General features: G+C 41.5%; 2 protein-coding genes across 4 annotated transcripts in view; one reads left to right on the top strand and one right to left on the bottom strand.

The window, feature by feature from the left end:
- The window catches only part of slc17a5 (solute carrier family 17 member 5), a 7,606-nt gene extending 4,870 nt beyond the window's left edge, over window positions 1-2,736 (bottom strand). Inside the window, exons 1-4 of the mRNA XM_061744933.1 lie at window positions 2,538-2,736; window positions 1,232-1,428; window positions 435-668; window positions 39-126 (exon numbers count right to left, since the gene is read on the bottom strand). Coding sequence (XP_061600917.1) covers window positions 39-126; window positions 435-668; window positions 1,232-1,428; window positions 2,538-2,622 — 604 coding nt within the window. The 5' untranslated portion in view covers window positions 2,623-2,736. The remainder of the gene's footprint in view (window positions 1-38; window positions 127-434; window positions 669-1,231; window positions 1,429-2,537) is intronic.
- Window positions 2,601-27,494, top strand: arhgef33 (Rho guanine nucleotide exchange factor (GEF) 33). Of its 3 annotated transcripts, none has more exons than XM_061744930.1 (19): window positions 2,601-2,769; window positions 3,360-3,459; window positions 7,477-7,715; window positions 14,132-14,175; window positions 15,870-16,028; window positions 16,447-16,568; window positions 16,681-16,823; window positions 16,908-17,030; window positions 18,735-18,861; window positions 19,482-19,614; window positions 21,290-21,397; window positions 21,516-21,608; window positions 22,281-22,429; window positions 22,533-22,622; window positions 22,784-22,962; window positions 23,956-24,416; window positions 25,558-25,770; window positions 25,927-26,069; window positions 26,163-27,494. In XM_061744930.1, the coding sequence occupies exons 3-19, from the start codon at window positions 7,676-7,678 to the stop codon at window positions 26,287-26,289; spliced, it is 2,454 nt and encodes an 817-aa protein (XP_061600914.1). In that variant the 5' UTR covers window positions 2,601-2,769; window positions 3,360-3,459; window positions 7,477-7,675; the 3' UTR covers window positions 26,290-27,494. The 3 variants fall into 3 exon arrangements, with proteins under 3 accessions (XP_061600914.1, XP_061600916.1, XP_061600913.1); XM_061744932.1 differs by having other exon boundaries at window positions 22,530-22,622; window positions 25,930-26,069; XM_061744929.1 differs by having other exon boundaries at window positions 22,530-22,622.

The raw sequence follows: 27,494 nt of genomic DNA, 5'->3' as shown, positions 1-27,494 counted from the left end.
TTATCTTGTTTTTAACGTTTTTAACGTTTAGCTCTTACCAATATATGAAATGGTGAGTAGTCGGCTCCTCTCCAGTGGAGGGGCCCACGCGGCCCACATGGTGTACATTGCAGGAAACGTGACACCCTGAAAACAAACAACACTTACAACATGAGAAGGCTACATTGACTGTTTTATCTATCTGTACAAACAATACACACACATTTGACAGCATCATTTTTTTTGCATCATTTTTTTTGTCTGCATATACATGGCTAATACCAAATTTGGCAAAACCTGAAGACCACATATGCATTTTGATCTTCCAACAGAGGTTGTTTTGTTTTTTTTGGCAGTGCCATTTTAGTTAGGGAAACCACGATAGATCGTGATTGTGGAACAAATAACAGTGACTTCCGGTCTTGATGTGGGAACAAAACAGGCTGAGGACATACCTCTCCGACCCCCTCCAGGACTCTCACAGCAATGAGATAGCTCGCACCCAGATCAGCAGCCACAGGCGTGAGCAGCGTAAAAACTACAGTTCCCAGGATTCCAAAGCCCATCAGCCACTTGGGTCCAAAGCGTCCAGCCAGGTAACCCCCAGGGACCTGAGTCAGGATGTAGCCGAAGAAAAAGGAGCCAAGGATCCAGCCCTGAGTCCCAGAGTCCCAGTCATACACATTGGCCTGTGAAACAAAGGGTTAGAAAAGTTCAAGGGACAAACTGGCAACTGAATTATATCAGCTGGAGTGTCTTTATTTACATAATATGGGGACATTTGGTTTGTTTTTCCTTGTGAAGGAAACCAAGATAGAACACTAAAGCAGTAAAGTCAGTTTAGGATTCCTAAGGTGCTAGGCAACAGATGCTGGTTGGCCCGAAACAGGCCACTATGTGAACATCAGGACTCATAAAATACAAGCAATAAACCATTTATAGGAAGCGATCAGTAACAGCAATGAAACAATTCTATGAAATAAATGCGAGGAAGAAAAAAGAAACATCTTTGTTATCCACACTTAGAACCACACAACTGAAAAATAAACCAAAACCATCAAAATATTTAATAATTAATTGTCATTTGTGAACTTTTTAAAATGAGGCAGCTGACAGTCATCGTCTAATCCTGTACCCCTTACTAAAATGTCTATTTTTCAGATGGACAATACACGTCAATACTTCCACTCAAGCTGACAGTGAGGTGAACGACCACATGGTCTTGCAGAGCTGAGGTTGCATTCTTGCTCACCGTGTGGTTGTGTTTGGGTCGTGCAGGGCTGGGATGAGCCGGGCACACCGAGCTGCTGTGGTTGGCACTGGACTGGTGTGTGCTGTTGAGCATGTCCACCATGGCCACGCTCAGGTTCACTCTCAGGGAGTAGACGACAAAAAAGCCAAAGCAGGAGAGCAGCGCCAGGCCGTAGCGCGAGGAACAACATACCGGGGCTGCGGGAAGGAACATGAGTCAGAGATGGCTGATGAATGTTACTGCATGTGTGTTGTTTATGGGGATTTTCTGCAGATAAAAAAAGGCATTTAACATGTTACATTTGTCACTTTTTATTTAAAAAAACAAAAAAACAACATTTGGCCTTAAATGTAGAGTTAGATATAGACATTGCTGCTCTAAACTGATCTTGCTAGATGAAACTGAAGTAGAAGGATCAATAAAAACAATGAATTTAGCTAAAACCTAATCTCCTTCCTACATTTAAACATTGACGTGTCATTAAAGAGTAATTCATGTTAATTATGAGAAGCATAAGTGTATGGTAAAGAAACCTTTACAATGAAAATACCAGTTCATTATTTTTGGTTATATAGTTCAAATATGTATTCTGAATTAGATTACCATAGTTTTTTAAGCAAATTTGAAACTGTAATTTTAGTTCTCTACTTGCACACATAAAATTTCACAGTTAGATACTCTACTTACTTTGCATGAGGTATAAAAAAACAGATATCACTACTCTTACAGTGGAAACCAGCTCCTCCTCTCCTTTACTCACCAAAATGACAAAGTTATGTAAATAGACATTTTAAACTTATTATTTAAACGTATATGTTCTCTAGTAAACAGTGACTATAAAATCTATGGCAACAACCTTCCTGTCCTGCCTTTGCATGGTTTCTAAAGCTGCACTGTCATCATGCAGGCATTTACATGCTGCAGGTAAACTTGTGTTGTGTGAAGAGCAGGAAAGAAGCCCTGAACCCGTGACCGAGGTTCATAATAAAAGGCTAACGCTAGAAACAAAGTGGAGGAAATAATATGATCATCTGAGTGTGAAATCTAGCAATAACAACCACATCTGATGTGCAGATTGTAAATTTGATGCTTGTTTTAATTAAAATGTTGATGGTTGCTCGTGTTCGCGCCTTTCATTGTGCAGAAGTGTATCCTCCTTGAATAAAAAGTTAAAGATAAATGAAGTTTAAGTCAGTTAATATAGAAAAAGAGAGAAAGAGAGGCTTCTCGGGAACAGATGTTAGGAGAAACGATCAGCGCCTGCAGTGTTAGCCAGTTAGCTCGAGAGGTGGTGGTTTTTTCTCACCTCTCTGGACCTTGTTTTCATTTTCTTGGCGCAGGAGCGGTGTTTCCTGTCCGTCCCCGTCACCATCAGACCCGTACCGCTCCATTTTTTGCAGCCGACAGTTAAAAGCAGAAGACTAAATCATCTCAAACAGGAGAAACGGGGAGAGACTCGGCTGACGTCACCGGCTCCCCGGTCAGCTGACCGCAGCGTGAAGCAGACCCGTCACGTGACCAGTGTCAGCTGACCGGAAGTAAGTGTATCTTTCTGCAGAAGATAAACAAACATCGTAAACTTGTTAATGGGGCGATAGTTGAGCAAATCCCGCGCTACATATAAATTATATTTTCTGCAGAAAACTAGATTCATGTGACTTAATCATTGGAAATGCAAACTGCAAATCCTTAATTTAAAACATAGCTTGGTAGTATGGAAGTGTAAGTTTTATTATTTATACCATACCTCCATCCAGATTCAAAAACTTTATTGACATTGAGAAATTAAAAAGAATTTGAGTGTAAAGTACAAAAAAAAAATGTCTATAAAATAAAATTAAAAAAGAAGATGTTCTTAAGTCTAGAGCAGTGTTTCCCAACCTCAGTCCTCAAGGCCCACTGTCCTGCATGTTTTAGATGTTTCCCCTCATCATCACACCTGATTCTAATTTGGTCCTAATTAGCTTGTCATCAAGGTCTGCACAGTTCTGTTGATGACACAGCCACTTGTATCACGGTGTGCTGAAGCAGGGTAATATCTAAAACATGCAGGACAGTGGGCCTTGAGGACCGAGGTTGGGAAACACTGGTCTAGAGGTTCACATTTCTGTTGCTGTCTACCATCCAGATGAGAGCATGAAGAAAGATGTTGACAAGCGTGTGCATCATTCAGGAAGGTGGTGGCTCTGCAGAGACCGTAGTCCTGAGGATGCTGTCCAAAGACAGAGGTGTGAGTCCAGTTATTTTTTTTGGATGTATTTATGACTCAAACTGTCTCTGTGCAGCTGACATACCAAGCTGTTAGGCAGTATGTCAAAGTGCTCTCTACTTCAGCAATGACAAAAGGTTCTCAGCGGCTTGTTATCCAGGAATAATGCTTGTCATACACACCAGCTTGAGGACTTTTTCCTGTTGGTGAAACAAAGTGGTGATGATATTATGATATGGGCCTACTTTGCTTCATCTGGGCCAGGGAGGCATCCTTGAAAAAATAATGTCAATGATTCATTCAAGCGAATTCTGAAATGAAATATCAGGATATCTTAATTGTTAAGTTTCTTGACATGTTTTTTACTTATTTATTTTGGGCCATGTATAAATAAAACTGCTGTCTTTTTTAATACTTATCCAGACTAAGCTGCATTGAGCATAAATCTAGAAAAGCCAGCAGGATTGTACATCATGCCACCTCAGACATATTTTGAGGATAAAATCTGTGGATTATAACATTTCCTGTGTCATTTTATGGCACTAGACTAGATGATATGGAAAATACCCCTTTTTAGGGAAGTTTATGAAATACTTGCAATTTAAAGGGGACCTATTATGAAAAACATGTTTTTTCTTGCTTTAACATATATAAAGTGGTCTCCCCTCAGCCTGCCAACTCAGAGAAGGAGGAAAGCAACCAAATTCTGCAGTGTCTGTACAGCCGCCCGGATGAGCCGTCCAGTGTGATGTGGCTTCTACGAGCCGTTCAGATTCTGCTCCCTTTCATACGTAACCAAAATGCAAACCACTCCCACAACTATAAAACCGTCTAACTGCATGCGAGCGTCCGACTATTGCGTCGCACTGCGTGACATCGGACGCTCTCTGTCCATCTCCCTCCAGCCAGCTGCCATTTAATTGAGGTCTTTGTAGTGAAATGAGGAGGAATCATAGAGATAACTTCTCATTTCAACTAACTGGATCAGCTGTTCCTCATCCATGACCGTTTCCTACAGCGCTTTCAACCGGCTTTCAACGCGAGCGACAGGAAGAAAATAGAAGCAGGGCAGGACAAATGTTCAGGCAGCTCAAAACGGCGCGCCACGTCGTGCTGCGCAGCGTTGCTGCGGCCAGTTAGGACAGTCCAATAGAAAATAAAGCAATGGGATTGATTTTGTCGCTGACGCTCGCATCGCATGCAGTTATGACACGGTGTAACTCTGCCGGCCGGGGCTTCCACCAGTTTTTCGTAGCGGTGTATCGCGTCATTCAGGCAGCCAATCAGCACAGAGCCTCATTATCATAGCCTCCCCGCCCACTCAGAATCCCACATGGAGAAGGAGGTTAGAGAATGGGAAGATAAAAACATGGTTTAGAGGCTGAATTTCTAATTTATTTAGCAAGAACAATCAAAAGCTTGTTTTTAAGACATTCAAGGCCTGTTTAAAATAGGTATTAGATGCCATAATAGGTCCCCTTAGAAAATTGGACGCTAGAGGGTTATTGGAGAATATTAAAGACCTTTCTTTGCCTTGTAACTTTCATTTGGGCTACTAAAGTTGCCAAACATGGTATATTTCCCTGGTAAAGGGTTATGGTGTGGACAAGCGGGAATTCCTCAAGTCTAAATGGCATGAAATGACCCATGGAATCCAAAAAATGCATACAGATAGAACGCATCATAACCTGGCCATTGCCATTGCAGAATGTCAGTCTAGACCAGGAAATTAGTTAAAGATCCTTCCAGTCATTTTAATCATAGCTGTTTGCATTTTGCTTAAGCAGTAGATACTGAGAAGAAAACGTATAGATAGCAAAACTATTGTGTTATGGCTTGTTTAGAGGCCTGCGAGCAGCTGCTCAGTTTTGTTCATATAATTGAAGCTTGATTGTCAGACGTGACTAATGGAAATATTTGTAACTTTCCTTCCATCGTGACTCTTCTGTTCCCGGCCCATAATTGTATTAGTAAGAACGAGAACACAACAGATCTTTTATTAAAAGCGATTGACAAAAGATTTTAGACTTTCTTCTATAAATTCATGCTTGAAAAAACAAATGTGCTTCATATGAACAGTTTGCACATGGAAGAAAGAAAAAGAAAATCATGTCTTTCGTAGCGGTTAATCCAAGTGGGGACCTTCACAGCGGAAACGGGAGTGTTATGTTTTAAATATTTTCAGCTTTTTATTTCTGACTGAAAAAAAAAAAAAGTATAGACATTTATTTTGGTGAATACTCAAACTTCATTAAAGCTGAAGCGATTTGATATAAAGAGTATGTAGAATTAATTGACTTCACTGAAAAGTCACAGACTGTGCCAGCCCTTCTGACGTTCACACATTTAAATGATCCTTTCACACAGGAAATTATCAGCTAAACTTTAAACAAATTGATTTTTCAGCTCCACTAGGCACATCGTTAGGAGTGCATTTCCTCTGAACTCAATTACTGGGGAATAAGATGAGTTTTGTTTTTGTACAGAGAGGAATAAACAGCACATTTTCCTTCCACAAACTCACATGTAACCACGCAATCAGATGATGTGTGGGAATTATGTAACCTTCAAATACAGGTTTGTTGTTGGGATGAGGAGCAGCTGAGCCGTTTGTCTCCAGGCTTTATTCACTCAACCCCTCTGAAGAGGACAGAGAAATCAAAGGGACAAGTCCCGTAAATGTGATGCAAGACAGACGAGCAGAAAGACTGTGTGTGACAAAAATGCATCAGCTGGGTGATGCGTCAGCCATGGGGCAAGAAACCGTTTCGTCGAATCTCGAGTCCAGAGTGAAACTTTTGAAGAACTGATCATGAGTAAACCATTATACTCTGCTAGTTCTCTGAACATTTCTACAAGAAATCAGAATAAGTTGAACCGCTAGAACAAATGTGACCTCTGCCCAGAGTCAGGGGTGACGTCTTTGGACTCAGAGCCACCTGGGAAGGGCCGTCACGCAGCAAACATGTTCACTGACGTCAGTCAAATCAGTGTTTCAGATCTTCTTTGAATGAAATGGAAATGCCGTGTGATATGGATCAAAGATCAGCCAGACTCTACGATTGGGCTGGGTTGTATCAACGACCTTGGGAAAGGTTATCCAACACTTTTGTGATGCAGAAAAGTACACCAAGATTTAGACAGTCGAGGCAGTCTTTTCCAGGGACATGAATGCATTTTACAAGCTTATTCCAAACCACATTCTGAACCCTTTACAAAGCCTGATTGCATGACTGAGGAAGATGAGGGTATGAGTACTGGATCAGCTGGCCTGCAGTCCTGACCCGACCTCCATGGAGAATGTGTGAGAAATGCTGAAATAAAAGACAAATGCAATGACAATCCTGTAGTTTTGACAACTTTATTTAATCACTTGGCATCCTCACAACCCAACTTTCAAAGGATGTGAGAGAAAATGCTGGTTAAAAGTCTCTTTTTTTCAAGAATGCATTTCATACCTGAAATGCAAACATCCGTATATATTAACGAATGAAATTAACCTGATGAGGAAAAAAAAAACATTATATTTGTAATTTAAATTGTTAATTCATTTCTTCCATGTGGTCCCAACTTTTGCTGTTTTTAGGTTGTAAGGCATCTAGATTTCTTCTGGGAGAAGTGACTCTAAAGCTTCAATCTGAAACCAGTAATATCACAATATTCTCATTTTTCAGCCATAACTACTTTGGAAGCCAGATATTGTCCTCAGGAGAGGATTTAATCCAAAGCTTTATTGGACGATTACAGGAGGTTTAACTGTAACTTGGGAAGATTAAATTAACTGACCTGGCAAGGGCGTGGAGGAGCAGGATTACACACTACAAACAAACCTATCAGCTCATGTTTTCTGCAGGTACACAACACCTCTGCATCACTGCTTCTTCCATGTCTACGCAGCGGTGTATATCCTCCTCATTAACAAGCAGCAACGCCTCCGTAAATCTAATGACTTAACTGCAGAATGTGACCGTATGATGAACAAATGTCTCTCTCTCCACTGCTGATCTTTACCCTCTGTCCTTCCACTCCTCTGAAGACAAGGAGCTTTTTGTGCACAAGGGAAATCACAGGACTCACATGCTTTGGATGGGAGAAACAGTGATCGCAGTAGAAGATAGGCTCCTTCAGAGGAGAGGAACACCGCTGAGGAGCGGACTGAAGTCGTTTTTGGACTGAACCAGGCCTTCAGAGCCGTGCGGGTCGCGCTGGGAGAGACGGAACAGGACTACTCAAACATGGAGAATGAAGAAACAGAAAAAGAGGAAATGCCAGAAGGTAAAACAGGTGTGAAAAAACATCACCTGGACTTTTGTAGACTCATGTTTTTTGTGTCTTACAATTGATTAATTTCTAACTTGGTTGTCATTCTAATTTTGGCAATATTTAAACAAATATATAATAATGGCCAAAGCTGTAATTACTTCTTTCTTTAAACATTTCTAATAATTGCAACAAAAAAAGAAAAAAACAACATAAAACGTTATAGCTGATTGAGGTATCGAACATCAATAATGTTATAATGCATGCCGAAGAAAATAGTTTTTCAACAATATATAAGTTGACATACATGTCACATGTCTAGTTTTTTCAAAAGATACATTCAGTGTAATATTTCTATTGTAGTTCAAAAAGTACAATTTTGTGACCATCACTACATTAAACTAACGTGTATTTTTCAGCGTTCCCAAAAGTCTGTTTTACTTCTCTTTTTTTAATTTTAGATCCAAAAGGGTAAAAGACAATACACCTTTTGTCAACTTAAGACAACTTAATGTTTGCTGATGATTGTTGTTTGTAAAAAAGTAACAAATACACCCTGGGGTCTGGTGGGGTTTTCCCCCCTACATTGTGTATCAAACACAATAAGGTCTTAAATGTCATTTCAGGGCTAGACATCATGCTTCACAGTACGATGAATGTAACAATCAGATTATGAAAATAATAAGCCCGTGGGCAAATGCATGTGAGAGGGCTCGACTCAACCGAACTCATCCGTACCTCATAGAAGCCTTCCATCGGTGTGTTCGCATTTGTGGCCATTTAAAATCTCTGATCTGCAGCTCATTTTCTTGCGTTGTGCCTTGGTTTTGGTAATTTTGTGTCTCTTCTTGGTAGTTTTGACTTCATTTACCATCTCATAAAAATGTTTAAATCCTTGACAGTAATGTTGTATGATTTGTGATTTACATCACGCAAATGACTCTTTTGGGCCTATTTCTGGTGGTCCCTTTCACTGTTGATTGATTAAAGGGAGAAAAGCAAAGGTGAAACTTATTGTTAAAAGCCAATTATGGTACAGTTCCAATACCGTCGCTGGAAGAGGGAAAGAAAATGGTGTAAGATCTATCCTAAGGGGGAAGAGCAGTCAGCATATGAAGAAGAGGGACAAGAGAAGTGTGCGTTAACTGAGATGAACAGAACCTTCCTTATGTTACTAAAAATGCTATAAAGGCCTCCCAACATATCGTTCTACCAATATAGGAGCATTTGTGAATTTATAACTCTTGAAAAAGAGTTACAAATTCACAAATTAAGTACATGGTTTTATTCTCCTGCTTGAACCAAAACAACTTGTACTTTTCAACACGTTGACGTCTGTCTCGGAGGAGCAGTAAACCAGCTTCCCTCACATTTGTTATGAAAAATTACAGACTTCTAAATATGCAGTTAAAATGACCAGAAATCCCTTTTTAGGGGGTTTATTCATTGTATTCACTGTAAATGTTTTCCAGCTTGCACCATATTAGGACCCCAATGACAGGTCATCAGTCTGACCATCTTGAAACCTTTTTTTTCCCACAAGCCTGAAACAGGAAGTTTAGTTGAAACAGATAAATGTGGATGAGGATGTTAAGAATTATACTTTTCATCTACATTAAGATATAATTTTACCTTGATCCTTTTGGTTCTCTCACTTGTAATGATTACTGTATGCACTTTTTAGATAAAGTTCGAGACCAACTCTGATGGCAGTCTACACACATTATATTTCCTCTTGTAGCACAATCACAACACAAAAAAGACTGCAAAATATGCAAAATATAGGCCCCCTAAGCTTATGCCTATGGGCCCAACAGCACCTGAGTGAAGGTCAAGTTGGGTCTAAACGTGGAGAGCTGAGGATTGAGTATTTGGTTCCCGGAGCTGCTCCTCCTCCTACAACAGGACAGAGCAAGAATGTGCAAAGCCGTCACCCGCCTAGCCAGGCTTTGTTTTTGCCTGTGGGAGGCACCTGGGAGTCCAAATCATTCCTGGAGAGGTGGGTTCCTCAACAGCAGGTTATTTGCAAAGTTTCCCAGTCCACTTTGCCACAAAACAACTATGGATGCTTCATTTAAACAAAATCATCAAATGGAAAGTATAATACATGTCCACTAGAGCCATTATTTGTCTTTGTTTGCTACATTTCATCACAGATGTATGGTATGACAGCTTTCTCCAGCTGACAGTAAATTTAAACATTCAGCCTTATCTTTTTCAGAGAAAGTTTGACACACTGTTTGTTCCTGTAGACAGAAAACATCAGTCCTGGACACTGTTTATCCCTTCTTTCAGGCTTTGGGAATTACACAGTCCATTGAGCTGGAGAGGGCCTGTCAATTATGCATGATAATATATGTAAAATGCCTGTTTGAGTTGACCCTCTGCAGTTTAGACAGCAGCCTCGAACTTTGCTGTGACATTTCCACAACAAACAGAAGCATTGTGTTTTATTACAACCGTGCAACTGTCTCCCAATGGACTTCATGAAAAAATAAATAAATAAATAAATAAAATATAATTAAATAAAAATATCCAATGATGTCAATGACACACAAAGTTGTTTAATTCAACAAATAAATACATATATAAAGTGTTTCATTCATGGAGCTTCTTTTCGTGCAACAAATAAGAGTCTTAATGTAGACAATGAACTAAGTAGCACAAAGATTGACAGAAAAGGCCAAAATGAGATATTAAGTAAAAACAAAACAAAAAATACATTTTGTTCCTGAGTGTAGTTTGAAAACACATAAAACATTCTCTCTGCTGGCGTGTGCAGCGCTTTCACATGACAGCTGAAGCAAACTTCTACTGTCCTAGTCTGACTACAGAGGCATAAAATGTTTGTCATGAGCCTCGCTGCAAATTATTTCATCACATGCAGACACTGACCAGCCATCATTTATATATCATTCTGCTTTTCCCGAACCATGAATGATACCTAAACTGTGCAATCAGACGAAGAGTATAGTGTTTTGTCTATGATACTGCCTGTCAAAACTTCCTTTCAGACTAAAAGGTCTTTCGGTCTTGTGTGACGGTGTGATCTAGTAAAGCATTTAGCCTCTTGACGCCGATTGTCACGAATTTGCATCAAACTGCTTCAGTGCCGATTAATGTATTAAGAAAACCTACTCGTTTTTTTACTACCTTAACCCATAGACTGTTGGAAAGAATGGATGAAGCATCACATGGGTGACGCTTTGGTTTTTGAAGAGCTGTTTTGAAGCCTCTTTCTCTTCATATTGGGTTACCTGGGGAGTCGGTGGGAACACACCCACCGTATATCAATCAATGTTCACGATGACTACCGACTCCTTCAGGCGATCGTTGTCGAAAAAGCTGCAGAGCTAGTATCTCATTTCCCATGTTGAGTCATTGGTGAAATCAAAAATTACTGCTGCTTTTAGCTGATGCCGGGCCAGTACAAACTGCTGATTGATTCTGTAAGCTTGGTAGCGTATGACAATAAGATGTGCAATAATATAAGATGTGCAATATCTGCCAGTCTAACTCACAACACTCCAACTGCTTTTTCTGCACCGTTTCTTCTTTCAACCAACTGTATATACTGTTCATATTCTGTCATTATACATATTTTATATGTATTTTTTATATATTTTTTATTCTGACTTTTCAGTCTTTTTACAACCTCCCCTGCATGTGTGTGCTAAGTGTACTGCTGACAACAAAAATAAGTGTCCCCACTGAGGGAGAAGTGCGTGTCGAGTACTGCTAATCCAGTTAGCGATTGATTCACTCCTTTCCCAAATATCAGGCTGTCCCTCAAGAGCAAATCTTGTGCGCCGATCAGCAAATGGTGCCATTCAAAGGCAGATCGGGCATGAAGCAATACACGCCAAAGAAGCTATAGAAATGGGGATATAAACTTTTCATGCTTTGTGACACATGTTCTTCTCACCAAACTACAGTATTTATTGGGCCAACGTTTCGGTCATCGACCTTTCTCAAAGCATCAAACAGATCAGAACCACAGCTTGTCTATTATAGGCTGGTAGGCCTATGTGGTCCAATCAGGCGCCGCCACACCAAGGTGTGCGGGAGTTTTCTTTTTTTAAATCGGCTGCGGCTTTCCTCCTCCGACGCACCTTTCTGCAGAACCGGTGTGCAAAACGTTTCTATACTTTGGTCATGCTTTGTGACACAAAAGGCCTTGTGCATTAACACGCGGTAACCTTGCTCTTAAGCTTGCACAAGTTATTTGTGGTAATGTCTATACTTTGACAAATGGTTTTCCTCCATCTTGCAAATTAGAGGATACCAGCCCTTGGGACCGCGCAGCAAAATGCATTCTCAGTGCAGACACAGAGATGAAGAAGAGGGGCATTTGAAGAGCAACGGGCTGTTGGGTGGAAGCATGAGCCGTTAAATGGTTTGACAACAGAGGGGTGGTTGTTGCCAGCACCTTCACCAGTGCCCGGCCTGTTTCCACGATAGGGAGATGGGATAGAAAATTGAAAAGGAAAGCGTGTGGTATGTCCAAACATCATCAGCCTGTACAATAAGTTCATCAGTGGCATTCATTCCCTTGAAGCACTGATGGCATATTACTGGATTCACATCAGATCAAAAAAAGTACCACCACGGGTTATTTGTTCACGTTGTGGATATGATCATTGTCAGCAGCTGGTTGCTGTTTCGGCTTGTTGTGAGTCATTCGTTGTTCCAAGAAAGAAGCAGAAGAACTTGCTTACTTTCAGAGCATCTATTGCACAGGTACTCTGCATGCACGGCAGGGATCTGTCGAAGGAGAAAAGGGGACGGCCTTCATTGGATGTTGAAAGGGAGTTTGAGAAGAAAAGACTTGGAGGTCCAGCCAAGGCCATCCCAGCACGGGAAGTCCGCTCAGACGCTGGGGGTCACTGGCAAGTGAAAGTGGATGGCAACGCTGCAAACTCCCAAACTGCACGGGCCTGTCTGTGTACAAATGTTGAAAGTGCAATGTTCACCAGTGCCTCAACTGAATTCCATGAGTAAGCTCAAGTTACACGCTCCTTACTGAGAGGACAGAGTTAAACTGCGGAGAAGCAGTGACGTGTTTCTAACTGGTTTTTATTCCCGTTTCTTGCTTGTGTTTATAAAACTCTTTCTAATAATGTATAATAGTCTAGTTATGATCATAGCTTCAAGTACAGAAAATAATTTTCTTGCATCAATAAAGTAATCCACATACCTGAGATGGGAAAAGTGTACAAACCTTTTTTTTAATCATTTATACCTGTTATCACTAATTTGCATCATAACTAAATTTATATCCATTTTATGTGTTTATAGTTAAATTACAAACACAAAATTTCGCATCTACTTTTATTAACAACTTAAATATTACTTATTTGATTGTTTAAACATGTTAGTTAAAAGTGTTTGTCTACATGATGTATTTGGAAGTCAATTAGATGAATTAGAATAAGGCAGAAAATATGAGGAAAGCTTTTATTATAAATAATTCAACGTTTTACACATTTAGTCACACGGCAAGTAGATTTGAAAGTGTGTGAATCAGAGTACGCCACCAGCATTTAGCTCTTAAACAGTCTTTGCAATATTGTTTGTGAGTTTTCATGGATTTGTGACTTGAACCGGTGCACACTGCATCCACTTGGTCAGCAGTCCTTCCCTTTTAAACATCAGTAATGAGAGGGTTGTTTAAGACCATTTGATGTACTTTTACTCCAGGAGATTTGTATCTGTATCTTCTGCTTTTTATTGTATTTTTTCATGTATTCTACTGTGTTTATTCTTTGTGAAGCACCTTGTGGCATCCCCTTGTCTGTGAAAGGTGCTATATAAATAAACTATTTACTAAACTTTACTTCCCTCCTTCCCTCTCCAAACCGATTTTTTTTAAGATAAACTTGGCAGCAACAACTGCAGGTGCTCTAGTCCTGTATTACCACGCACTATGTGGCCTTCACCTTCATTTAAACCATTTCAAAACGTTGTTCTTTTTTGTTTTTGGTGTCTGGAAGGGTGAACTGTTTTATTATCTTTGCCAAACGAACCAGTGAGTGCTGCTTTCTGCTTCTTGTCGGTGAGGGAGCCCCTGCTGGCCAACAGTGGTATTACACCGAAGTGCTTCAAGTCTCAGATTTCGTGGCTGCAGCAAAAAAAAAAAGAAAAGCATGCAAAATAAAAGCCCACGCGACATGAGAATTAAAAAAGACTATGATATGACAATAAGTATAATTAGATTAGTATGTATTAAGTCGTTAAACAGTGATTTGTCTTGTGACATCAATAAGGGTCTTAGTGGCACAAAAATCCCCTCATCATAAAATTATCAATGATGAAAACATGCCATACAACTACACCTTCTCCATGCCATGTTTTTATTTTATTTAAACATTTTTGCATACTTTTATTCTTGCCTTATAGATATATTTATTTATTCATTTGTTTATTTTCAGATACTAAAGGAACAGTAGAAGAGACAACCCTGGAGACTGCTCAGGTAATCAAACACTTTACCTACATAAATCATTTGTTTTATACCCAATGATGGCTGAGTGACAGGAGAGTCAGATGTAGGTGACAGGTTTGTCAAAGTCAACAGTGAAATAAAAATCACAAAAAGTTACTGTTTTCAGTCACGCCCTCCCTCTGATTTTCATGCTCAAATATAAAGATCTGCACAAGCAAAGCTTTGTATGATTTCTACAAGTTCCTGCAATAACTGATCCAGCCCTGGACACTGTAAAACATTTACCTCAGTGTCTGGACCACATCCGATGTGATCGTCTGTGTGTCCAGACACTGAGGTCATACGCCACAGAAGAGTTGATGGTTAACCTGACGCCTGTCTGGTCAGAAATAATCTTTTAAACTAGTTTGGCAACACATTCTGCACTTAATGAACTAAAGTGAAGGTCGACTTCAAACTGGGATGCAATTTTTTTAGTTTTCTCACCAAAAATGAAGATGCATACTTTTGAAAACGATATATTTAGACCCTGTTGATGACAAAAATCAAAATAGGAGCCCAAGCGAACAGCTCGGAAAACCATACACGCTCTTCAAGTCGAGGTGTTTATGCTGAAAAATATCTATTTGAGTTAAATATTTCACAACGAGTCACTTCTGCCACGAAGGGTTTCAAAAGTAACCTTTACTGTGGACATCACGTTCTCAACAACTTTTAACCTTTTTAGCACTGAAACGGCAGCTCTGTCTACCCATTCAGGACACATCGTGGTGGGAGTTTGACTCTCCACAGATACAAATAAAATAGTGAGGAAAATGAAACACATCACAGAGATGTTTGAGATCTGCAGCCTGCAGGTGTTAAGAAGTGGTACGGGCTGCCATCTATCAGAAGAAGCGTAGAGGAGGGGGGAAATGAGACAGATGCTCCATTGAGCCTCCTGCCTGATGCCTTTCACATGACTGAGAGGAAGAGCAACACAGAGATGCAAAGATAGGATGAGAGAGAGCTGCTCAACCCATGTAATGTTCCCATGAGCTGATTCAGTTATCCCTGCTAAATAAATTCAATCAGCAATACATGAGAAATCTAAGAATGGAAATGCTGAGAGAAAAGGAAGGTGGAGAAAAACTCCACCTCTTATAGAATAATAAACAGAAATGGAGGAACGCTGTTAATGACAAAAAGCTTTAACAAAGTCTGAGAAGATCTAGATGTTACAACACTTGTTTTATGTTAATTATGAAAAAGGACACAGATATGCCTCACATGAAAAATAAAATATGAAAAACAAAAAGCGTAATTTCAGAAAACGTTAGGAAATCTATCTATAAAGCAAACTAATATAATGACATTTTTCAAAGATTAGGAACATTTTTTTCCTTTTTTACCAGGGTCACTGTAGAAGATGAAAATCAGAGAAAAATAAGTTGCAATAGACAAATACATTTGAGTAAATAAATAAATTATTACATTGCAAGGACAATGCTTGTTTTACAAAACTCCAGGAGTCATCATTTCCAAATAAATGGACTCTTTTTCACAAGAAAAAACATTAAATACCAACACAATTACAGTACAAATACCTCTGCACACAGAGCTTCCTATGTGTCTTTTACTTTTGAGTGGATTGCATGAACCGCCCCCTGAAAACATTTGTTGTATCAACCCGTGTGTGTGTGTGTGTGTGTGTGTGTGTGTGTGTGTGTGTGCTGCGGCTGCAGGAGCTGCTGCAGGAGCTGCGCAGGGGGCTGCAGATGGCTCTGACGGAGCTGAGCGAGCTGCGTCAGGCCGACCACAGCCTGGAGGAGAAGCTCCAGACCCATCAGACCGACGTGGATGAAAAGATAATGAGCCTCAAGAACTCGCTCAACACATTCAAGGTGCTGGAAACGCACAAAGGCACTCGCACAGAGCCTATTCTTGGTTCAGCACAGCGGCCTCTATAACATAATCTAAAACATCTGACTGCAACTCTGGAGTTACTAAACTAATTTAATTTATTCAACCGGAAGACCGACACTGTAGTAGATTACACACTGACAGGCATCTGTGACTTCCATGTAGCTTCATTTGTGCGTAACATTCTCAGACATGACCTCTTATGACTTATAATCAAACTTTATTTCATTCTGCCTTCAGTTTTATTAATCAAGTTCACCAGGAAACTATGAAAAGTTTATCTTTGGGATAAAATGTGAACATTTTCCCTCCAAATGGGACCTGGTGTCACTAACAACACGGCCTAAACGCTCTGCAGAAATGAGTCTGATGTCATTACTTGATCTAATCTGCTTGCAGGAGGAGCTAAACGTGGCGTTGTTCCACATTAAAGACGTGTCCAGCAGACAGAAGGAGCTGCAGAAGAAGGTGGAGCTGCTGCAGTCAGAAAACAGCAAAGATATCATCTCTCTTCCTCGCAGGTAGGTTACGACAACCAGGGTCCAGATTCAGTCTGATCTCCCAAAAGAAATGCAGTGAGCAACAAACATGACACTTTGTTTCTCTCTTCACCTGTTCTGATCGGCCCAACAGCCGAAAGAGCTCCAGGGCCGAAGTGCCGCCGGGGAACGAGAGCATGTGCGCCTCCAGCCAGTCTGAGCTCAGTGTTTTCCAGGACCTGTTTCCCTCTCTGCCACACAGCGGGTCAACACAGAGGAGCACCACGTCCACGCAAAGTAAGTGTCTGCGTTGGCGTCACGGTTACACAAACGAGAGGCCTGCAGGTGCAGCACGGTGTGGGTCACGTGTGTGTGTTGCAGCCTCCGCCTCGGACCAGGAGGCTCAGCCGCAGCAGAGAAGCTGCGCCTCCCAATCCCCCGTGTGGGCGGAGAGGAGCAACGGCAGAGAGGAGACGGACATCCCCGACAGTCAGACTGAAACCGGTAAGAAAGACACCACAACTTCAGGTACCACCCTGTCAGAGCCAAGGTTAAATAATCCAGCAGTAAGAAAGAAAATGTATCTAACCCCTCTGGAATTAACTGGTTTTAGGAAATACTTAAAATGATTACATTTTCATTCAAACACACAAAAGACAAAACAATGTGCATAAATTGATAACACAAATGATTGTAATGTATTCTACTTAAAAGACAGCCATCCATCCATCCATCCATCCATCCATCAGAGCTGAAATCACGGGGACAAGCAGCCTAAGCAAAGACGCCTAAACCACCCTGTGATCAGTCACCTCCTCTAACTTCTCCAGGGAAATACCAAGACATTCCCCGGATAAATCCCGGATAAATCTCTGAGCTGACCTGCTCAGAGATTTATCCGTCCAGTATGTCCTGGATTGGACGCACCCAACACTTCCCACCTTCGCCTGGACCACCTCAACTGTCTCTGCTCGATGTGGAGGATTCCTCCGAGCAGGGGAAACTTACCATTAGGCAAAACTAGGTGGTTATATTAGTTATATTTATGATTAAAATCCTCTTGCTAAAAGGCCAGCAGAATGCGTATGGTATTATGTGTGTTTCGGGGACCCGCTTCAGTCTCCAGTACATTGGATCAGTCCATTTTACCGCTCATGTGCAGAACGGATCCAAGAAAACTGTGGCAAAACGAAAAAAAATGGCGCAAAGTGGTGAAAGAGGAAGAGGAGAGTACTGTAATCAAGAAGAGAAAACACAACACAACACAAAGATGAAAAGAAGCTCCCCCAGCGGCGCTGAAAAGAGGGGGAAAATGAGAAATGAGAAGTTTTCATTTCAGAGGGCCCCATGCCTGCCTTTGCCTTGGGCCCTACATTTTTAAATCCCCCACTGCCTCCGAGTCCTTCCTGAATGACTGAACCTCTCTCCCCATCTCTAAGGGAGAGTCCATCAAAGAAACCCACTTCAGCCCTATGATCTATTCTGGTGGTCTCTACCCCCAGCTCAGGACCAGAGCTGAGGGGGAGGTTGAAACATCCTTTCAACATCTGCTGACATCCTCAGTCCAGGTCACTTCACTTCACTTTATTGATTTGGGCGATTAGGTTTGCAGCAGATATAAACATTCAGCACACATTCATCTGCACACATTCTTCATGCAGCCACGTTCAGACATAAAAACATACATGATGCGAGCAGAGAAAAACTACATCAGATGCACTAAGCTCACAGCCCACAGAACACAAGGAGGGAGAAACAATAAAAAGGGAGACTACCAATCAGCATAAATCATTTTAAATAAATTTCAACAACACAGGTGGCAGCATGGACAGAGTTCTAAACCACAGAGCAACAATTACCTCCTCTTCTCTGCAGCGTTCAAAGCCTTAATGGAGAGAGGCACAAAGGAAAATGTAAACCAATTTTTTTTGTAGCTGGCAGAACAGTTATGCAAAGGCCAGAGGGAAGAAGCTTATATTCTTGGTTAAGAGGGTGAGTATCATCCCTGCGAATGACAACAGCACCCCTATGATAGACAGTGCTGGGGAAGCACTGCTCTCCCAACTTAGCCACCTGATGGTTTTCCAGGATCTTCTGCTTCATTACAGGAGATTTAACTGCTGCAAATCAGCCAGTTACACCAGGCGGGGCTGCTCGCACCATGTAGACGTTAAACTCCTGCAAAATGTGCTTCTTGTGCTCGTGCAGATAAGAGACAGAGAGCGGCCCTGGAGCTTCTGGAGTCGGAGAGAGTCTACGTGTCCCATCTGTCTCTGCTACTAAAGGCCAACATCTCCTTCAATGGATCAGAAGCTCTCAGCCCCAAGGACAAACGGTAACTCACATCTGTATTAGTTGCATGGATATCACAAAAAAATAAATAAAAAAAAGGAAAAGTATTGAAAACATGTGGATAGCCAGAGCCTTCCCTTTGTATGAAAGGTCGGGTTAAACCTTGACACACTTTTAAGAGGACAAACTCACAACCTTTAGGTAAGGAAGACCCGGACAAGCCCAGTCCTATCTGACGCAAACAGGCACCAGCACTCAAAAGAATGTATTCCCCAGCTAGCTCCTCATCTAATTTCAGGCTTACAGCGAGGGGACAACAGGAAATGGATAAATTAAATAAAGCAGGTAATAAACACTAGCCAGTCAGAGAAAATGGTCTTTTAAAAAAGGACTCTACACAGCTTGTTAATGTAATCACTGCTGCGCTTCAGCACACGTGCTCCCAATGAGCCGACGCTCGGCTGAACTCAGTCCAACTCTCTGAACCTGATGGGATCAGTGAAAGATATGTTTGGGGCTGCTGCTGTTTATCAGTCACTTTTGAAGGTTGAAAAAAGGGATGCATTCTTGTTTTCCCACCTGCATCTTTGCCGAAGTTAAGCTACACGTATCAAAAAGAAAATTATTAACAGGTATCATGTGCTCCATGTGTCTCGTTTCCAGTCCGTTTCCCAGCTCTTTGAGGTTCCTGATCCAGCAGCACCTCGAGCTCCTCCACACGCTGCAGGAACGCGTGCTCAAGTGTCAGTGGAAAGGCATCATGGGAGATGTATTCATGAGACTCACCAGCAAAGAAGTAAGAGCAGAATAAGCTTCTGTACTTCTTACGCTTTAGGCTCATCAACAGGTCCTCTTTAAAGATGATTGTTCTGAATTACACTTATGCCTCATCAAAGCAAATCATGTTATGCACCAATAAGGCAGAAAAAGTACATTCACGACTCGTGACCCATCTTTTCCATTTATCACATCTACAAACGCATGTTCATATCTTGATGCAGACTCTTTTGTATTCTCAACACCGCCGACACAAAAACTCACAGTTTTATAAGTTCTGCATTATAAACAAGCAGATCAACTCGAAACATGTTTGAAAGTTATAATGTCAGTCTTCTTCGCATGGTTGCTTGCGCTCATCATGCTTTGTCGTCTGTGAATTAAATACTTTTTTGCACTTGTAAATCAGAATCTTTCAACAATTCAACACCCAGTGCGGGTTTGGGGTTTTTGGGATAAAAGGGTCAAAATATTCAGACCTTTATAATGAATTTGAATCATTTTGAGCATTAAATGAAATGTCAAATTCCAGTTGAACCATGTGGAAAGCTGGAATACAGATATAGTACAAACAAAGGAGCGATTCTTGTTCCTACTGTACAAGATAATTGATGGCAAAAAGGACAGACAAGGCTCGTCGATAAAATTAAACTCACCAACGTTTGACGGAGCTCAGACTTTTTTTACTGGTCATTGTTGATGTGTGATTTTTCTTTACTTTGGTCAGTAAAAAGATTATTTCTAGGAAGGCCTGTGTGCAGACCTATCCTGCTTCATTGGCTGGTCAGAAGAATGAGATTTATTATTTTTCAACAAAATAAATGGTTTTAAGTATAAAAATCTCTGAAGGTTCCAGAGAACCAAAAGCATAAAAACCCTAAAAATTGAGTTTTTCTTTATCAAAGCTAAAGGATTTGTGTGAGAAGCTCTAAGTAGGCAAGGAAATTTGACGTAAGTAAATAAAAACAATGAATAAAAAGAAAAAAAGATTCTTCAAACATTAAATATTGTTCTTTGCAAAATGCATATTTTGAAATTAATGCCAGCAGCAAATTCTTAAAAATTTGCAACACTATTTTATCACCTAAACTGTTTTAGCAAAAGAAAAAACATCTTTCCTCGTTCTTACTTGATTCTGATTTCAGCTGCTCAGCAGTTGGAAGTTTCCTTAGTGAAGGTTGTGTCCTGCAGATGGGGGATTTTAGCAACAGGATTCTTTGACTACGAAGCCATACTGTTGAATTAACTTAAAATATTATACAAAGTCTTCTCTGAAAAACATCTAGATTACAGCATGCATTATTTAAAAACAAAGAAACGCTTAGCTTTACCCGTTTGCAGATGTGCAAGTTAACAGTGTCTTATGATACCTTTTTTCTTCCAAAATAATTGGTAACATTTCAGCTGTTAAACAACTAATATGTAGTAATTTAAATTAAATAAAAGGTAAGTAATCTGTAGATCCTTACCTTCTATATTAAACTGGATTTTATCCGGCGTCCTTGCATATTAAAAACCCTGCTGTGTGTTGGTCAGCAGAAAACTTGTTTAAATTTGTCCACATGCACTTCTATCCGTTCACTGGTTCCAGAAGAATAACCCTCCAGACTAAAAGCCTCCCACTTCGGGAGAAAAAGTGGAGACATGAAAACACATGCAGACAGAAAAAAATCTACCTCTCTATTTCCTTTCAGAGTGATTTCCTGGACTTCTACGTGTCGTACCTGAAGGAGCTCCCAGACTGCGTGTCGGCCGTCACCATGCTTGCTTCCAGCTCCATGAAGGCTGCTGCCTTTGTGGAGGTGACTGTTTAGTACAGAATAGAACATGTCAGATATCCCACTGGGATTTTCTCAGATGTTGTTAAGGCTTCCAACAGCCACACTAACTTGTGTTAACTTGTGCTCTGATTTGCTCCAGAGTGACATCATGGGTGATGAGTCCAAGCCCTCCCTGCACACCCTGCTGCTGCAGCCGGTCCAGAGGATCCCAGAGTACCTGCTGCTGCTGCAGGTGAGACCGTCGCTGATCAACCAGCAACTCAAACTAAGTCATGAGTTGTTTCTTGGTTTTAATCCTTTTTCAAAAAGATATATTTTTTTTTTAATATTTCAAACAAAAAACACTTATACTCAAGCATATGACTGCTGCGTAGATGCTCCTTCTCAATAACATTTCCACACATCTGTTGTTAACAGGCACTGCAGTCCCTCCTCCTTCAGCTTGCTGCTTTATCTGCCGTCTCTTTCTGCCTGGTTTTGTCTAAAATCTTTTCAGCAAGGCGTTGGAGTTGGGATATTGTCCTGCAGCTGCGTTAAACATCATCCCTGATATGCCGGTTATAAAATGGACACCAAGATCATTTAGTTTGCTAATGATGTCCTTCTCCCGCTCTGTTTGGTCCTTCTCTTCATCCTTTTTGCATCACTTGGACTTTGGAAAGCCCAATCACCTACTCCCACTTGAAAAGAACTTTACCGTTTCCATAGTGACTGGTTGTGACAGATGTTCAAAAGTGGCAGAATTAGTAGCAGAAATCCCTTAAAAGCAACACGACGTCCAAACTAATGTAGAATAATCTTTCAAAATGCCCAGAAAGCTTGATATATAATCCCAAGAAGATAAAAAGACAGATGCTTAATCCATCTTCCAGCTGTTTTCGAGCCGTACTGTGTTTGTGTGCAGGGACTCCTCCGGCAGACGGATGCAGACCATCCAGACTACTACCTGCTGCTGGTCTGCATCCAGCAGTTCAGGTCCTTCACTGCTCAGTACCACCACCTCCTCCAGCACAACCAGGAGCTGCTGCTGCTCAACCGGAAGGAGGTGAAGAGGTCAGGATCACCGCGTTACACTCATTCTGAGGATACATCCAGCTCAACCCCTTCACGTAGATATTTACTCCTCACAATGATGCAGTGTGTTTACCGCCAGCAGGTCCACCATGAAACAGCTGTTAAAGACGGTGGAAAGCGGGATTCAAACCAACAACATTGGCTCGCCATACCCCGGCAGCAATGCAATGCTGTAAGTATTTACTCGGCTATTCATTTTCAGCTCTGTCCATATGTTTTTTACTTAACTCCCATTTCTCAATTAGAGAGTAAATCACTGTGACCTCCCAGCCCTTACAGGTTAAACTCTGATCGTTCACCCTTCAAACTCTTCCCACCTCTTACTCACCGTAGGGAACATGCCAACATGGTGAGGCGCAGGAAGCAGTGTCTTCTGGAGCAGATCCAGTCTCACCGTTTCCAGGACTGGGATCGGGATCAAGACCCCGACGGTCACTGTTACGACACCGAGTGGCCGTCCCAGTCGCAGTTCTTCAGCTCCGATCTGGACTCCAGGAATCAAAAGCAAATAGGTCTGTGGACGCAGCAGTTTTTATTTATTGTAGCAGATGATCTGTACTGTACGTACTTTGAGCATCGATAGGAAGCTGTAAGGGATTGACGGCTACCAAACAACGTATGAGAGACCACTTTTGTTATTACTGAAAGTCAAACCTGACAAGAAATCAATAACATGCTGGAGGCACAAATATTCTCAACAATGTGGGATTTTACAAAAGAAAACAAACAAAAAACAACCATTTTCAAATCATCTGCTTGTATGGACCTTGAAGGAGGGAACTATAACCTCAGATGAACAGCATATGATTACACCGTGTCATTATTTTACAAAATTTAAATTAAAATGCAGTCATGTGAGCTATGAAGCAGACTCATACTTCTTTCATGAGAAATTAAAGGATATGTTGCATCCAATTGCTGCAAATAAAATGTAAATTGATTGATGAAGTTTACAAATTGGATTATAATTCTGATTGAAACAGTAATTTCTTGGATTTGAATTTGAGCTTCACTTTCTCCGTGCAGAATGCAGACATGACTTCTTTTGTGAAATGGTGCAATATAAAAAAAACACAATGAAAGCCAAAGAGGAGAGATTTACACATTTGTGTTAGAGAGGCGATTGTTGCTGCCCATCGGTCTGGGAGGGGTGACAGTAGAGCTGCATGCTGGGGGGAACCTGCTCACTCACCGGAGCTTCCAAACAGTTTCTGAGTCTCTGTGAGTTTTTGAATTGAATCTCTGCTGCTCATATGATGACTTCAACTGAAGACCCTGCTTAGTTAATTGCTGGTTATTTGGTTGTTTTAACCAATGCCCAGCCTAGTTCTGCTTGAGGAAAAGCAGGTTATAAGCTGCATTGGCTCTGTGAAATAAGATCAGGTACTAAGAAACCCAGGTATCACACCCACGTCGTCCCTGTGGTCGGCCCGTTTCTTGCGACTCAGATGTGACAGTTCATTTGTCTCATCACTCCCCCATGTTCATCATCTTTTGGCCTTCAGGTCTCGGCAGCATCCCGGAGACGGAGATGTCGGACGGGTCCCTGCGATGCCAGCACCACCTGCCCTCCAGGGCAGTGGAGTTCCGTCAGGGCCAGCCGGGCTCGGCTCTGGCCGACGCCCTGGTGGAGTTCCTGCTCCCCCCGGACCCCCCGGGGATGGAGAGCCTCTACGACGAGGACGGAGGGTCCCTTCATGACACGTCCCTGTTCGACCACTGCTCCTCTGCCTCTTCCGACTCGTCTATTGACATCGCCTTCGTCAAGTGCCCCAAGGCCCCCTCGGCATCGCATCATGCAATCGCAACAACGATTCCCACAACCCGTGACGTGTTCGGTAACGGTGGAGGCCAAGGGAACGGCTACGGTAAACCGCCCAGCCGAGGCTGCGTGTCTCCAGATGAAGCCGTAATGACTCGCCGTAATCTGCACCGGCCTCTCCAGGCCAGCCAGCGCAAGAGCAAGGTGAGTGTTAGGGCCAATCCCAATACTCCCCCTACTTTCTTTCTTTCTTTCTTTCTTTCAATAGCCCTACTTTCTACCACTACCCCTAAAAAAGAAGGACAGATTTTAGGGCACTTGAAATCTTCCCAGGGCCCTGTCCCAATACTCCCCCTACTCCTACTTTCAGCACCACCCCTAAAATCAGGAAACTGAGAGCCAAAAGCTGTTTTAATTTCAGCTGTACCACTGTTAATATGCCACTTTATTAAGTTTTAATATTTTTTCAGGCGTAAAAGTAACCGTTAAGATCCCCAACCTGGACTCAGTTTATCCAAATAACGCCTGTTAAGAAATTTGAGTACAGACGTGATCGCCCTGCGCCGTCGTCCCGGGGAAGAAACCTGCAGCTCTGTTGAGAATTACCACTGGCTGAAATAAATCATTTAGGAAGATAAATGTTGGTTTAATAGATGAAATCTAACAGTTGTAGCTACGCCTGTTAAGAAATTTGCTCCGAAAATTTCGAGATTTCTGCCTGCCGGCTCCGGAGCTGATTTATGTCCGCGTTAAATCGACACAGAGCCTACGGCGTAGCCTATGGAGTAGGTTACGCCGTAGGCTCTGCGTTGGTCCAACGCGGAACCATAAATCAGCCTTTATTCTGGCGAGGTTTGAAAAAGACTTCGCAACAACGGGCAAACGAGTGATTATGTACATTCACTGAGTGAATATTATGAAAGTAAAATATATATTTCTCGCTAGAAATGTAATCAAAACACATTTTTATGCAGAAACTAACTCAAAATATTGATTTTATTCACTAAAAAATAAGAAATGTCCGCCATGTTTTTTTTTTTTATTCAGTCTGCAAATGACGACGAAAAGCATTCTGGGAAATTTTTCTGGCCCTAGGTGAGCTAGTGAGCATCCGAAATCCCTCGATCCGTAGGGACAGATTCATAGCTACTACACTTGTTTTCTTCACTACCCCTAGGTGGAAAGAGGAATTGGGACACCACTACCCTCACGGGAATGCGCAAAATTTAGGGGTAGGGCTGAAAACTAGGGGTAGTGGTAGTATTGGGCCTTAGTAGCAGACAGATGCATGCAGATGTTCTCAGATCCTTGTCAGTACTGATTTAGTGTCTTCTCTGGGTTTCAGTCCCTGAACGGGCTGCAGATGGAGACGGTGAGCGGTCTGGATGGGGGGCCTCTGTCGGACCCCCTCCAAAGGGGAGGACTGGGCAGCCACGCCAAGCTGGAGCGCCAGGGCAGCAGGGGCAGCCGAGGATGCTCCACCCCGTCACATAAGGTCCACAGCCCCCTGGGGAACACTGACAAACAGAGCCCCGATCTTCACGGCCTGCTCAGCATCGTGGGTTTCAGAAAAAGATTCAAATTCATGTCTAGTTATTAAACCATTAACATTTAAATGTATGAAGTGCTCTTGATCTTCCATTTCGTCCTTCTCCGTCTGTTCTGAAGAGTTAAAATTGCAAAAGAGTAAATGGAGCCTTGTGTTCAAACCCAGCAGGACTCTGGCATGCAGTCGTGGGGGGATGAACCAAAGTGGAGGGGCGGGATGGAGGAGAACCACCACACCCCCCTGAGTGAGAGGAGCCGCAAGGACAAGGGCGGCTTCAGGAGCTCCTTCAAGAAGCTCTTCAAAAAGAAGTAAACATGGTCATCATTAGTGGCAGCCGCTGGAGCATTGTCCCGCTCTGCCGCTGATTAATCAGTAATCTTTCTTTGTTTATTGTCAAACAGGACTGGTGATGAGAAGAAGGAGAAAGGAGATAAAATGCCTGAAACTCAAAACAACGTGGAACACGAGACAGCGGGGAAAAACCCCAAACTGCTCCATTCAGAGATGACCCGTGGCACCGCAGTATGAATCCACGCCGCTGTATAAATGTTGTATAAGCATGTCCTTTACCTTTTGATCTTTGCCTCTGAACATTTCAAATTGTAAATATGATTTTTACTTGAAAGACAAAGTCCTGCCCCTGACCTCCACTGGGGGAAAGCACTTAATTATCCGTTATTTTCACACATTCTCAATTACACTAACTTTAATTTGCCTAAGAAAATGGGGGCAACTGTGCATTAGATGTCCCATAGTTGTAAATAATGTTATTATACATATTTAGTTTTCCCAACAAGTAATACGTTGCTGCTCCTTCCTGCCTAGTGTTAAGGAGCTTATACTGTTTTTGCACTCTAGCTATGAAATAAAAAAATGGAGCACTTCTATAAAGCTTTCTATTAGTTTTTTTTATTAGTAAACTTAATTTCTTAAGCTTTAACCAAAACTATATTGTTGCATATACTCAGGAAAACATATATTGAGCAATTATAAAATACATTTGTATGTTTAAGCATCTTATTTAAAACTGTTTAACCTTTTTTTATGCAATGCACTTAGTTATTGTGTTGAGGAATAAGGTCATTAAAAGGTTCACACAGTGCTTGTTCAGTGAATCAGCTGGTTGATTTTTTTTTTATCCCCTCATCTTAGAAAACCCCCTCAAAAAAGACTATGTAATACCGCTGTTGGCCACATGGGGGCGTTTATTTCTACTGACGGTGTTTTGTAATCCCACTAGAGCTGCAGCACATCCGGAACAAAGGGTTACATTAATACTTTGCTGTTACAGAATGTTACATTTTTACATGCCATTAACATGTATTCATGCAATTTGTGCTTTTCACACGGGGTGCAGAACAGCAAAATACATTATTGATTATTCTTTTTTTTTTTTTTACTAAAATGGTACATTTACCCATTTTAAACATTTTAAATGTTTTCTGTTCTTTTCTGGAAAGAGGTAAAAAAAAAAAAACAACAACACAGGTTTATGAGATCTTCAAATCACTGCACCGGTATTCTGTTTTTATGAGATTTTTTTCAGTCTCTAGTCCTTGGATTACACATCACCGCTAACAGCCCTCTAACTGCATGCTGAAGACTAATGTTATTATGGGCTAACAAGCCGACAATAACTGGCTTCTTCATTTTATAGACCACACTGAAAACTACCCTTTTAAAGAGGTCACATGCTGAAAATGATGAGAACTGCTGGTCCCATGGACACAAAT

This window comes from Cololabis saira, chromosome 17 (assembly GCF_033807715.1).
Source record: "Cololabis saira isolate AMF1-May2022 chromosome 17, fColSai1.1, whole genome shotgun sequence".
Classification (NCBI taxonomy): domain Eukaryota; kingdom Metazoa; phylum Chordata; class Actinopteri; order Beloniformes; family Belonidae; genus Cololabis; species Cololabis saira.
The sequence above is the reverse complement of the archived record's forward strand: the minus strand, read 5'-3'. Positions and strand labels throughout refer to the sequence as shown.